The sequence below is a fragment of the Coenobita brevimanus genome, chromosome 103 (genome assembly GCF_032717465.1).
Source record: "Coenobita brevimanus isolate Jiangsu-jjx chromosome 103, ASM3271746v2, whole genome shotgun sequence".
NCBI lineage: Eukaryota > Metazoa > Arthropoda > Malacostraca > Decapoda > Coenobitidae > Coenobita > Coenobita brevimanus.
Genome location: NC_137056.1, coordinates 8,360,754 through 8,373,980, shown reverse-complemented (window position 1 = coordinate 8,373,980; position 13,227 = coordinate 8,360,754). Strand labels below are relative to the sequence as shown.

Below are 13,227 nucleotides of genomic sequence, written 5' to 3'. Positions count from 1 at the left end.
TATGAAGGCATCCTTCTCCAGCTTCAGCTTAAAAAAAAAAAAAAAAAAAAAAAAAAAAGTAGTATAGTGTATATAGGGTATTTAACCCGCCCCGTCCCGTCGACGTATGGGTACGTTGCAACATTTTGCATTTGCCAGTCCCGGCGACGTACTGGTACATTGTGCAATTGCAAGGTCCCTAATTTGCACAATTTTCAATTTTCGCGTGTGATTTTTCGTACGTTTACACGGGACACCTTCCCTTATTCCTCTACAAGATGCCAAGCAGGGACAATGCCTTACACCGCATAACCTCCCCCCTCCCCCCCTCACGCCATTGTCTCGGCAATTCACCTGTTGCCAATCGATGTCAATGTGGGGGACAAAGTTTACATAGCATTAGAAGAAGAAACAGTTAGAAATAATGATCAGGTAATGTGGCAAAAGAAGGTCAGGTATGGTGATTAGTTAGTGAGTGGAACAATGTTTATAATGCCTATATTACTGCTTGAAAACCAATATACTCTCATACTACATATAAATTCGTACCAAGTAAATAAATAAATACCGTTTATGAGTTGTGTGAAATAGTTACCCTCCCATAGAACTCGTTCTCTTTGGTGCCAGCCTGTTAGTAAACCCAGTCAGGTAAGGAGGTACTCCTACCTAGATCGAGTATTTTAAACCTCAGGTGAGCGATTTCTCTATGAATTTTCGATGTTTCTCACCAAAAGCGGAGGTTTTAGCCAAAAAAAAAATTTTCGAAAATACCTCGGGATTGGGGGATGTCGGAGGTGCGGAAAACCTCCGGACGTGACGGGTTAAGCTTGTTTGACCAGATTTCATGGTGGTGTGTGGTAACAAAAATTGATGAGACATGGTGGTCTTTTTGTTTTATCTGGATAAATGCCAGACAGCATTGTTCAGCCTTGGTAAGATTTTGCAAGGCAGAAGGGTTTGTTCATGTGCTTCTGCTACAATTCATGAAAATCCTAATTTGTTGACAAGTTGTTTTATATGTATCCACAGTGAGAGTATAGTATTTCTCTCTGATTTTTACAGTACTGTATTTTTATTGTTTTTGCAGTACAGGATTGACTGATGTGTTTGAATAGTCTGTATGCACGTATAATTTGTCAGTGAGCTTTTTACTTATTGCTCTTCTCCTTTCTGCAGGCGCAATGGGAATGATTGATGCGGTGATGCACAGTGATGACCAGCATCGCTCATGTATCGATAAGACGTGGCGAGAGGGACATGATTACTTCAGAGTTGAGCCTCAGTTGATCTGTCATGATGGGGAGAGCATCCAGGTGAGAAGTTAAGATGGGTAAAGGGACTATAATGAGGTTGAGTTAATTTTTTGAAGGTATTAATGGGATGAAAACCTTGATACGTGAAGAGGTATAAAAAGGATATGAGGAACTTTGGAGAGGTCTAGAAAAGATTTAATTACTTTATTTGACCAAAAAGAATTTATTTGAAGAGAGCATAAAATTTATATAAAGGCCATGTCAGCCAGAAGAACAAGAGGTCAGAGGTGAGTTTACAGCCCTTCTTCTGCAAGCAGTGGACTGAGGTAAGAATTAATGTTAAAAGTACTTACAGTAAGTTATTTGAAGTTTTTAATTATTGCAAAACAGTTTTTAAGAAACAAGTCTAGAGGAAAGTTTGAAGGGGGATGTAGAAAATATAGGATACCTATAGTGGGGTAATGATGATTCATGTTTGAAATGAAGTTCAAGATCCTGAATGTCATAAGAAAGCAGCATGCTTGTGAATGAACAGTAGTAGTGGTTGAGGTCATTGGAGTAAACTTTTCGTACAAAAGTAGTTTGGTTCTGTACTAAAGAATGAGAAGGGATCATTTAGGTTTTGTAAGGGAAACTACAAATGACATGGGTAGTGGCAGATCCATTTAGTTGCCTGAAGATAGACATTGAGATAGCAAGAACAGTCTTGAAAAAATCCTGAACCCAGTATGGAATAAGAGCTGAAGTATGCTAAATACATGTAGCAGATATACTGTATATCTGGGTGGCTGATCGATTTTCAGAATTTCAGTACACATTGAAGTATTTGGTGTAATTCACTAGTTTTTTTTATAGTAGTGGAGTTGCTGGAGTTCTTAGAATGTATGAAAGAAAATCTTACTGAATTGCTGAAGGCATTATAAATATATCAGTAATTCATTAAGATGTTGCTGACAATTGTATGACGTCTGTGAGTGCAGTTAACTTAGGAAGATGTATATTGCATAATTTAGTGCAGCTAAGGTGTTAATGAATAGAAAAATCCTCACATAAATAATGATTGGTGTTAAGGAGAACTGAAATGCAGTACAGAGAGGTAAGTTGATCTTATCGTAGTAAGAGTTCAGATATTGTCAGTAAGTCGTGTATATACTGTACTGTCTTTGTCTCAAATGTTTGCATATAGTGTACTGTATAATACAGTATCCCTTTTTACCTGTAGATTTTCAAAAGTAACCTGCAGTATGTGTGGTTGTTGTGTGCTAATTGACATTTTGAAAGTAACATACAGACTTAAAGGGTCTTCAAGTTTCATGATTGTTTGGTACTGTAACTCACAGCCTGGGAACATTTGACTGGTTTTTGAATACAAAACTTTACAGATACAGTAATTGTATCATTGTAGTTAACTGCTAATGTGTTTGAAGTTAGCTTATTATATGCAACTATGTGGGTGCTGTGTATTTTTGTCATGGTATGTGTGAGTGTTCTATTAACCCTTGGACCAGTATATGTCTGTGTAATTTTCATTTGCCCTTTTTTATGACTTATAAAACTTTGCTTAATAAATGGTTCAGTATATATATTAACTGATTATTTCATTCTGAGTTATTCAGCATTTGGACATCATTAAAAATATAAATCTTGTAAATTTTGATAACGTTGTTATTTCAGAATGCTGAAATAGTTTTCAGTCATAATCATTATACAAATATAGTGAAAACTGAAAATAAACTACTCTGCAATATAAGGTATGAGAATAACAAAATAGCTGATATCTTCTGATTACATTAAGTAAACAGAATACAGCTGGTTGAAGCGTTATTTGTTGCTGTATTGTTGAAAATTTTCTGTAGTGGATTAAGTGAAGTTTTTTGTCTTTTTTCTTTGTCAGATTAATGTACATTGGTTTTGTCATTCACTTGTTTTTCTTCTTGTTAGTTTTATTACTGTTTAACCTTGGCTTTATAACTTCAGGAATTATTAATCAAGAAAATGGCCTGTATTATACAGATACAAATTCATTCTCAAGACATCCTTCGTAATGCTTAGCCGGTTTCCATAATCCTGATATCACCTTACAGACAGATTGAAGCCAACATGATTCATTATAATCTTCCATATACAAGCTTCATTTGCCAAGTAACTTAACCCATCAGAGGGTGGGGGGCAGCCCTCGCCTGGGTAAAATCATTAGGTTGTAGTCAGAATAAAATACCGTACAGTAGCCTCACGTCAAATACTGTAATTAGACAGCACTGCTGTACTGGACTATTTCCATACTGGACAAATAATAAACCTTATGGGGAAAATTATTTTGATCAGACAAGACTCATATTTGAGGCACAAGAATCCCTAGAACAGTGAGAGACAAACATAAAATTGCAATTTGGCTTGATGTAGGGCAGGAAGTTAAAAAAAACATACACACGTTGGTACTGTCCAACATGCTACTGTATTATGGTGTTTGCATGCTTGCGAGAACAAGGAGACTGATGCTTCGTAACATCACTTCTCCCAGCCAGTGCATTTTCGCATTGGCTGTAGCACCAGTTTCCTGGAGTAACAGACCTCCACCCCCTGACCCACACACCTTCCCCCCCCCCCCCCCCAAAAAAAAAAAAAAAAAAAAAAAAAAAAAAAACAGATTTCATGCACATCTGTGAAAGCAAACCATACCAACATAAGTTTTCCATACTAAACAATTTTTTTTTTTTTTTTTTTTTTACTGATAAAGCCAATTAGTACTGTACAAAAAAAACACATATTGAATGCAAGACCACCGTAAAATGAGACCCTGCCATCATAACCCTTTCAGTGTTGTGATGTCGTTTGTGTTTCATTCTCAGAACCATCAAATGGTTATTCACATTTTAAGAGATGTTTTTATGAGGGGCTACATAGCCTTAGTATTCTCTTTCGTTTCAGGAGGTCTCCCCTGAGCTGAATAAAATAATTTAAAGCTAGTTAGAATGAATTACATGGAGATGTCAGTGTAGTGATGTGGTTAAGAGTTATATTTTATCCCATTCACTGCTGTCTAAATTGGCTGTAGATATGAAGAGAGAAAAACTCTTACTTGTACTATGGTTTTGAAGATATTTGTGAGGCTGGTACCAAAAATATTTGGGAATATTTATTTCACAAATTTAGATGTATAGGTACCATCGTTATAGTACAATGGAAAAAAAGAGAAGTGAAGTCAGTTAATGTACAATGAGGTTGGGTGAGGAGGAAATGGAAAATGTGAGTGCGTTTAAGTACTTGGCTAGTGTGATGAGTAAGGATGGAAGTTTAGAGGATGAAGTGCTTGAAAGGGTACAACAGGGAAGAAAGGTTGCTGGTTCCTTGAAAGCAGTGATAAGAAATGGAAATGAACATGGAAGTGAAAAAGCTACTACATGACAGTATTGTGATGCCAACTCTAACGTATGGAAGTGAAGCTTGGACCTTGTTGGAGGGACAGAAGTCAAGAGTGAGAGCATTGGAAATGAGCTGTTTGGTAGGAGCATGTGGAGTCACATGGAGAGACAGACTGACAAATGAGGAAGCGAAGGAGTGTTGTGGTGTGGATGTGGATGTGATAGGAAGCGTTAGGAGAAACACATTGAGGTGGTTTGGCCATGTGGAGAGGATGGAGAGTGAGACTCACAAGAAGAGTGTATGTGAGTGAGGTAGAGGGGAGGAGAGGGAAAGGGAGGCCAAGGATGAAATGCAGGGATGGAGTGAAGAGGTATATGAAAGAGGGGGGTGTGAGCTGGGAACAGGTTAATGAAATGGCGGGGGACAGGGCGACATGGAGGCAATTTGTTTGTGGCCACCCCTTGTGGGATTAAGGTGTCTGGCAGTAGATAGATAGAAAAAGATTAGATATCGTGGATAAAAATTCACCTAATACTGTATTTCACCTTTTCTGCTCCTAAATTTTCTCTACCAGTTACCAGTAATATTCTTAAGCTGAGAGGGGCTTGTATGTTTTTCTGCTCAGAAAAATGGTACAAGCCTTATTTTGTGAGGCAGATGGAATGGAATGTGATGTGGACTTTTATCCTTGCTGTACAAGGTATAGGAGATTAAATTTTTGTCAGTCTAAATTGTCATGGCAAGGAAGAAGAAGAGGTGAATAAAGAGTATAGTATTAATCAGGTATTTGTCATCATGCTATGTTTTTAGCCACAGCATGTAGAAAATACTGTTCAGCAGAAAAGTTTTTAGATAAAAGGAATAATACTAAAATTACTTCGATCCTAGCAAATCAGAAAGTGCCCTGTGCTATCACTTAAAATTGTATGCCTATATGTAATTTGGAGTCAGTCATGTAATGTACAATATTTTCTTGATGCTACCATTTTGTTTTGTGAGTATAGTAATGCCTAGTATGTTAGTAGCATTTTTTACCAACTTGGAAGTAGTAAATGCAGTTCTGAGCAGATATTAAAGCTAATGACTGACCCCATTGTGCACTGGTAAAAAGGCCTTAGCCCATGAATCCAGTGACGTACTGTACTGTATACTTTATTTTTTCTACCACTAGATGAATTTCTTCAACCTAGGAGATACATTTCGAACTTGAGGAGCCAGTCTTCTTTAACCTGAGGAGAGCGATAGGCCTCATTTGGGACTTTATAGAATCAAAAGTGATAGGCCTCCAATGAGTGCGATTTTCAAAGGCATACCAAAACCGTGCCACAAGGAGTAGGTGGCTGAAATTTGTATTGGAAATAGGGGCAGGTGGCAACTCTTGATACCACCCGTGCACTGCCCCATATATGCTCAGAATACACAGCGACACCATGGAGCGCGCAGGTCAATCTTCCTCCCGTGATGCCGCCAATATTGATCTCACACACACACACACACACACACACACACGAGAGAGAGAGATAAAGGGGATCTGTTTTGTTAGAGTTACTGGCATTTTTCTGAGATAGATAGAGAGAGAGAGAGAAAGAGAGTTACGAGTATATTGTACGGTCATTTGTAGTAGTTTGAGAGAGAGAATTACGAGTATATTGTATAATAACGTATACTTAGTCGGCAGTGCGTAAGGTAATTTATCGTTGTTTGAGAGAGCGAGGGAGAAAGAGAGAGTTACGAGTATATTGTACGGTATTTCTAGTAGATTGAGAGAAAGAGAGAGAGAGTGAGTTATGAATATGTTGTATGGTCATTTCTAGTAGTTTGAGAGAGAGAGAGAATGGGTTGATGATACAGTAATCACAAGTGGTCCTTGCCCAAGGCCATGGTAGATATAGGCATTTTTCCCAGACAGTGCCCTTCCTCACCTCGCTCACTGCGAGTGGTTGGGTTGCTCATGCCACCAGCTGTTCATCTTCTGGCCATTTTATCTCTCCACCATGTGACTTCACATGGTCATATACAGTATATATATTGCCTGATGCGTGCAAACATTTCCAAGATGATGATGTGCGTTTCATTCAGGTCTGTAAGACTCGAAATTTCGGCCAAGAAGTCTTTGGCAGTAGCTACCTACAGAACCATTATCGCTTTCCACGAGTTAACATACATACAATTATATACATACATCATCTAATCTTATGTCTCCCAGTGAGGAGTGTAGGAACCTGGGGCTAGGCAAATTGGTCTTGACATTTAGGATGAGAGTGGCCAACCTCACTCATCACTGAGTGGCATTACGTGAGCAGAAAACCCCAACCACTCCTTGAATATAAACTGACTCGACTCAATCCAGTTGGGGCGCCTTATCTACCCACATAACCACCAGGCTCCATAGGTTGGTTATATGGTTACCACCCTGCATATTAAATGGTTTCCTGGTGTACAGGAGACCATTTGGATTGTCAGTCAGTGTAGAGTGGAGTCCTATAGAATAATTTGCATCAGAAAAAAAAAGGGGGGAGTTCTCAGTCTAAGAGGGGCAATGATCATAGCCAAAAGTAAATTCCATTGATTTCAATATTATAATTAAACTGGTAACCAGTAGTAGAAGGAATTATCATTGCAATGCATTGCAATAATGAAGTGATGATTTATTCATCAATAACCATATCTATTGCATTAGATTGTCAAGTGACTCTGTTCCATGTTTGACAGACTCGTAATGTCATCATGGAATTCTGGTCATTTTGAGTTTCCATATTCTTCATACTAATGATGCCTTGAGATGTAATTGACATGTATTGTCCACTTGCTGTATACTGCATAAATTTTTCCAGTGATACCATGGAGCATAAAGTAAATAACATTGTTAGAAATTCATTGTGTTGTACTGTAGATGTATACTGTACTATAATAAGTGAGAAAAAACAAAATCAGTCCTCATGTTTATTCAGCTGTGAATGGGTTAATTATAATGTTTTGCACTGAGTAGCACCTACAGATGAGAGCAAGCAGAGTTGTGATTAAAGTTCTCAACTGTAACTCAGTTTCAAACAATGAAAGATTATGCCTGAAGACTTATAGAAGATTCCTTACAGCAACACTCATTTATTGTTTCTGACTTTCATATTTGCTTTGAATACTGAGTAGAAGCTGGGGCAAAAAAAGCCCATGAGAGATGCATGTTTATATAGTAATAACAAGATGTGGAATTGATCAGTTCTTAATTGTCAGCATCAATTCATATGATTGCTGAAACTTATATATTAATGGGCAGTAAAGGACAAGGATATTCATAGGCCCAAATATACAGAAATAACAATGATTAGATGGATTTGTAGTGCATCCTTGAATTCTAGGCCTGGGAGGGGGGGCTAGGATTTCAATTAAAGAGTTGAGGGGAAGGATGGGACTGGAATGTATTGGTGTTGTGATGAGGAGGGGTAAATTAATGTGGTTTGGGCATGTTGAGGGGATGGAGGATGACATCTGGATACAGAAGGTGAGAAATATTAATGTCTGGGGTAGGGTTGTGAGAAGCAGAGCAAAAAAGACCTGGGTTGAGGCAATAGAGTGAGACCTCAGGGATAAGGGGCTGAATAGGGAGGCTGTTAGAGATCGAGCAGCATGGAGAGCCACCACAAAGTGACCAAGGCCAATGCATGCAAGCATGTTGGAACCTTTATAGATGATTCATTCTTTCAATCATCATCTAATCCAGTGTTGCCCCATGAGGAGCATTGGAGCCCTGGGCTATGCAAGTTAGTCCTGACATTTAAGATGAGAGTGACCAGCCTCACTCATCCCTGAGTGGCACTGTGTGAGCAGCAGACCCCAACCACCCTTTGGATGTAAACCTGCACTGGCTCAGTCTGACTGGAGCTCCTTAATTACGCACTACACCATCAGGCGCCATAATTTGATTATATGGTTACCACCTAGCATGGCAAATGGTTTCCTGGTGTACAGGAAACCGTTTGGCTTGTCAGTCAGTGTAGAGTCACCCATAGACAGAAGGAAGAGGAAAGAATAAGAAAAGAAAGACAGAAGAGGAAGGAATGAAGGAAGAGAGGAAAGGTCAGGCACCTGAGAGCTACATTACATCGAGTGAGTCGATGGTGAGCACCCCCACCTACCACCATGATACAGTATGAATATTTTAGCAGTTGTACAGAAAAATTTGCAGTATATCTCTCATATTCAGACCCTCTGGCTTTGTTGCATTCTTCTGACTGCATTTAACAGTTGTAACAAAGATGTATATAATATTAAAATTCTGGTTACTTAGAATAACATATTTCAAGGGTCATAACAGGACAGGTTAAACAGTAAATAAAGAATTAGCTGGAACAGAATGTAGTAACTTGATTGACATGTTGGGATGTGGTGTGAGACATGACAGCCAGCAGTTGCCTTCAGCAGAATGCAATCATTTGGCTGAATTCAAAACAAAAAGCCCTAGAGTGACATAGCTGGTAAATAGTTGATCAAGATTGCTTATAATTTTATGGCTGCTAGTGGGATTCCCTTTTGTTAAATAAAATTATCCATCAGTAACCAGTAGGCTTCACTGCACACAAGCTTGCCAGGATTTTACAGTGAACAAATACCAGTTATTCAGTGTTAGCCTAATCAGTGCAGTGGTGCAGTTTTTGTTTATTCATATCTACTTCAGACAGTTTTATTCAGCCTAGGAGAGAACTTTCAAATTAGAGAGGCTGGGTATATCATTCATTAACTCCTTCATTGTATAACATAAAACCTAAACTATATAAAATTGTCTGGTGGTGGCTTGCTGAGAATGAAAAAAATATGTCATCGGATTGAAGGAGTTGTAGTGGTAGTGTGAAATTTGTTAGACTGCACAAGGAACTGTTGAAGACGACACTGATATGTGCTGTTTGGGAATACGTTAAGCTGTCAGCAACTTACTTTCAACCATGGACAGAGTTAAAGCGTGGGCTGAATTTGTGGCTCATGAGTGTGCAGTGTTAAAGTGTTACATCAGCAGTTAATTGGTTGACAAGTCCCATAATTGTAGTGTGTGTGTGTGTGTATATTGGATTTTCTCCTATAAGAAAAGAAAATCCCTCCACATTACCTTTGAAAGAAGTGCTGCCCTCCAAATTAACCCATCAAATACAGTGCCAGAGTATTTGACAATGGAGTGTAATATATTTTGCAGATTTATGTGGGAGGAGGTGTAGCAAGTATGAAAGTTTTGCTTTTGAAAATAAGGATGAGAAATTTTTTAAACATTATACCACATGTTGATGAGTGATCATTATATTGCTTAAACAGTAGTTTTATGGTTGTTAAGGAACTGAGCAGTTGTATAAAAAACAGAATGTAATCTGTAAAAGAAATGAACCTACTCATAAATTCTGTTTGGTTAAGTATTATATAGCCAGTCATTTTAATATTAATCGCAACAAACCTCACAGTAATATCTTATAAATTTACAGACTGGACATAGCAGTTTACCCAAGAATATATTGAAATAACAATGAAAAACTTGTCTAGAAGCTACTTGAATACAGGAGTTCCATATTGTTACAGTCCTGTAGTACGTAATCGTTTGTCACCCAGATCAGTAAATTATCACCATACAATATATTTCTTATTAATTACAACAGTTCTTTTGCAAGGAGCACACTTGAGAAATTTATACTGTCATGTGATTTTATTTGATGATAATGATGAATGACCCCTCTTGATTCACCCTTTGAGTATGAAAACAGCTAAAGATTTTAGTCTGGTTAAATCCAGATAATTCTTCCACTGAAGGAATTTTGTGTCCCCCAAGAGATTAAAAACAAATGACATGTAGTGTCAAAGAGATAAAAATAGTTTGTACTGTACATTGAACCCAAAAGCCTTTTTGAGCAACTAAAGAAAATTAACTTTTATTTTCCGTATACACTATATACTGTACTACATATTGTTCTTAACTCCTTGTACTTATATATACTGTACTATCTATTGTTCATAACCCCTTGAACCCAATGATTTTTTATTATTATTATTATTATTATTATTATTATTATTATTATTATTATTAACTACATCACCAGAGGATTTTATTAAATTTAGGAAGGATCTCTAATATTTAAGGGATTACATGTAACTCCCACTCAAAAAGTCTCTCCAAGCATATTAAAATCATCTGTTGTTAGCAAGATTGAAATAAGATTGATGTTCACGGGCAGAACAAGTTACAGGTATACGTAAGACAGGGTTGACATTTACGATCATAAGCAAATTAGCTCAGTGCCTTTGAATGCTTTGTCGTGTAGATACTGCCTGTAGAATTCCCTTGCTCCCCCTGTAATATGGGAATTTGTGGATCTGCCTGTTGTCTGTAGTACAGTATTATGGAGTCCATGTACTTGACTTCTTCATGCCTCAGGCCTTTGGTCATATGGAAAACAGTTTTCAGCTGTCACGTGACATTTTGTTCCACTCTGAGTATATCACAGTTTTTATTTTGGTAATGGTATACAAATATGGATAGTGATTTATTGTATCATGTCATGTTGGGAGTTAGATTTGTTGGTAACTTGCCATTAGTGAAATTGTTGCTTGTATTGTTTCTTGTACAGTAGTACAGTTTATCTTACTGTACTTGATATTTTTCTAAGTTTCTTATAACTTTTTTTTTTTTTTTTTTTTTTTTTTTTTGCATATATTCCTGTTAAAAGATTTGTGAAAGAATTTTAATGTCACTGATTCACTTAAAAGTACAGAATTACTTCATGCGTTACTAAAAATTAATTTTTACTTAGCCACAGCATTCAGGTATGTTTTACAAAATGACATATTGAGCTGAACAGTTTTCTATATAACATGGGGTTCTTATTTATCCTGGCTTGGTTTGTCACAACTAGCTTGTAAGTGCTAACATACCTGAAGGTGTCATCAGAACCTCACGTCCAGAACACTCGAGGAATTTTGTTTTTCTTGCCTTGTAGGTCATTGTTGTCACCTAAGGAGAATGGCACAGTCCTACACCTTTTCTCGACATGAGTAATGAGAGTGATTCCTGTTGATGTTGTAAGAAACCCAGGAAGGAGATAAAATAACTTTACTGTGGGATTAATTAAATACTATCCCTAAAGAAATTATTATAAATTAACTTTACAAGAAAATGGAGTTACAGCAGCTCATTTCTCCTTAAACATAGGCCGTGTTGAGATGCACAGGTCCCTCCCTTTCACTGCCTTATATGTGGCTAGTAAGTGAATGGAAGAGTCCTTCTTCATAAGTTGCCTCCATGACCTTCTAATGCACAAAATTGGGATATTGACATTGCAGGTACTGTATATATAAAAAAAAAAAAAATCATTTTCACTGTAAAACATTGTTATCTGGGTCATTTATTTTATTTTTGTTTATTGAATTTTTACTTAGTATGTTGGGCCAAAACATTTGGCAGTACCTGAATAGTACCATATAAGGTCAGTTTTAACTGCTTTTGCACTAGACCCTTTAGCTTTCAGTAAGTATTTATATAATTATATACATGATCATTTCAGTTGTTGAGAAAACTTTTTATTTTCTTTCTATCTAGCCATTAATTATAGAGTTCTGACGCACTAAAACACTGCTTCATCTATAACCATCCACACTGTATTACTGTATTTATCAGTGACAGTACTGATACTGCTATATATATTTTGTTTGAAACACCAAAATGTGAGGTTCTGATTTGACCTCGAGTGCGTATGTGGTGCCGTAGATTAGACTTCCTTTATAACCCTCACTCTCATCTCCCATTTGTGTTGTTTTTGCCGCCCTGTGTGCACGTAAAATCCTCTCTTGCCTCCTCTCCAAGTGTCATGAGAGGGAAGGACGGGACACCAGCCTCTCGGAACGCAGCGCACAACCTGTCTGTCGGGAAGGAGAGAGTATACAGGTTAGAACCTTAATATCATACTTCCAATTGGCTGTTAGACGTCAGTTTTATTTTGTATTAGGTATTTATGTATTTACTATTTGTTTCATACTTTGAAGTTGGTAAGAATATCAGTTGGTGTTATATTCTTTTATTTAATTATATCTCTTTACCCTCCATGTTACAGTACTTTACAGTTGATAAGACTGTTTGTTGTCTTATACTATTACATTTAGGTTATTACAGTATATGTATTGATGCATTATACTGTATTTTACATTGCAGTATGTAAGAATATGTTAGCCTTGTAATATTACTTTGCAGTTGCTAAGAGGATCTGTTCCATGTAACATTCAGTCATCCTTCCATTTACACAGTTAATACAGTATTTTAACCTGACTCCCTGCATATTGGTCAAGTGCACAGCTTGACCCTGGTAACCCATTACCTAAAAGTTCATGCGTTTGCTGTATCTTGAACTTGACCCCTCCTCTACATGTATGACCACAACTTGCATATTAATATGTTTCTAAAGATATGCCATATATATTACAGTAATCCCTCCACTATCCGATCTAATAGAGCCAAAGGCATGTCCGGAAAGTGGGCCTCTGACTGTTGGACTGGTACTTATGACCCTAACCCAGCCTAATTTTGAAAGCCAGCTAAATAACTCCCTACCGGACATGCATAGCACTTATTTAAACCTATTTAAGACCCTATTCACACCAGTAATGGACA

At 37.3% G+C, this 13,227-nt stretch overlaps 1 protein-coding gene across 1 annotated transcript in view; it reads left to right on the top strand.

The window, feature by feature from the left end:
- The window catches only part of retm (real-time), a 247,637-nt gene that overhangs the window by 220,086 nt on the left and 14,324 nt on the right, over positions 1-13,227 (top strand). The window contains exon 15 of the mRNA XM_080284937.1: positions 1,156-1,292. Coding sequence (XP_080141063.1) covers positions 1,156-1,292 — 137 coding nt within the window. The remainder of the gene's footprint in view (positions 1-1,155; positions 1,293-13,227) is intronic.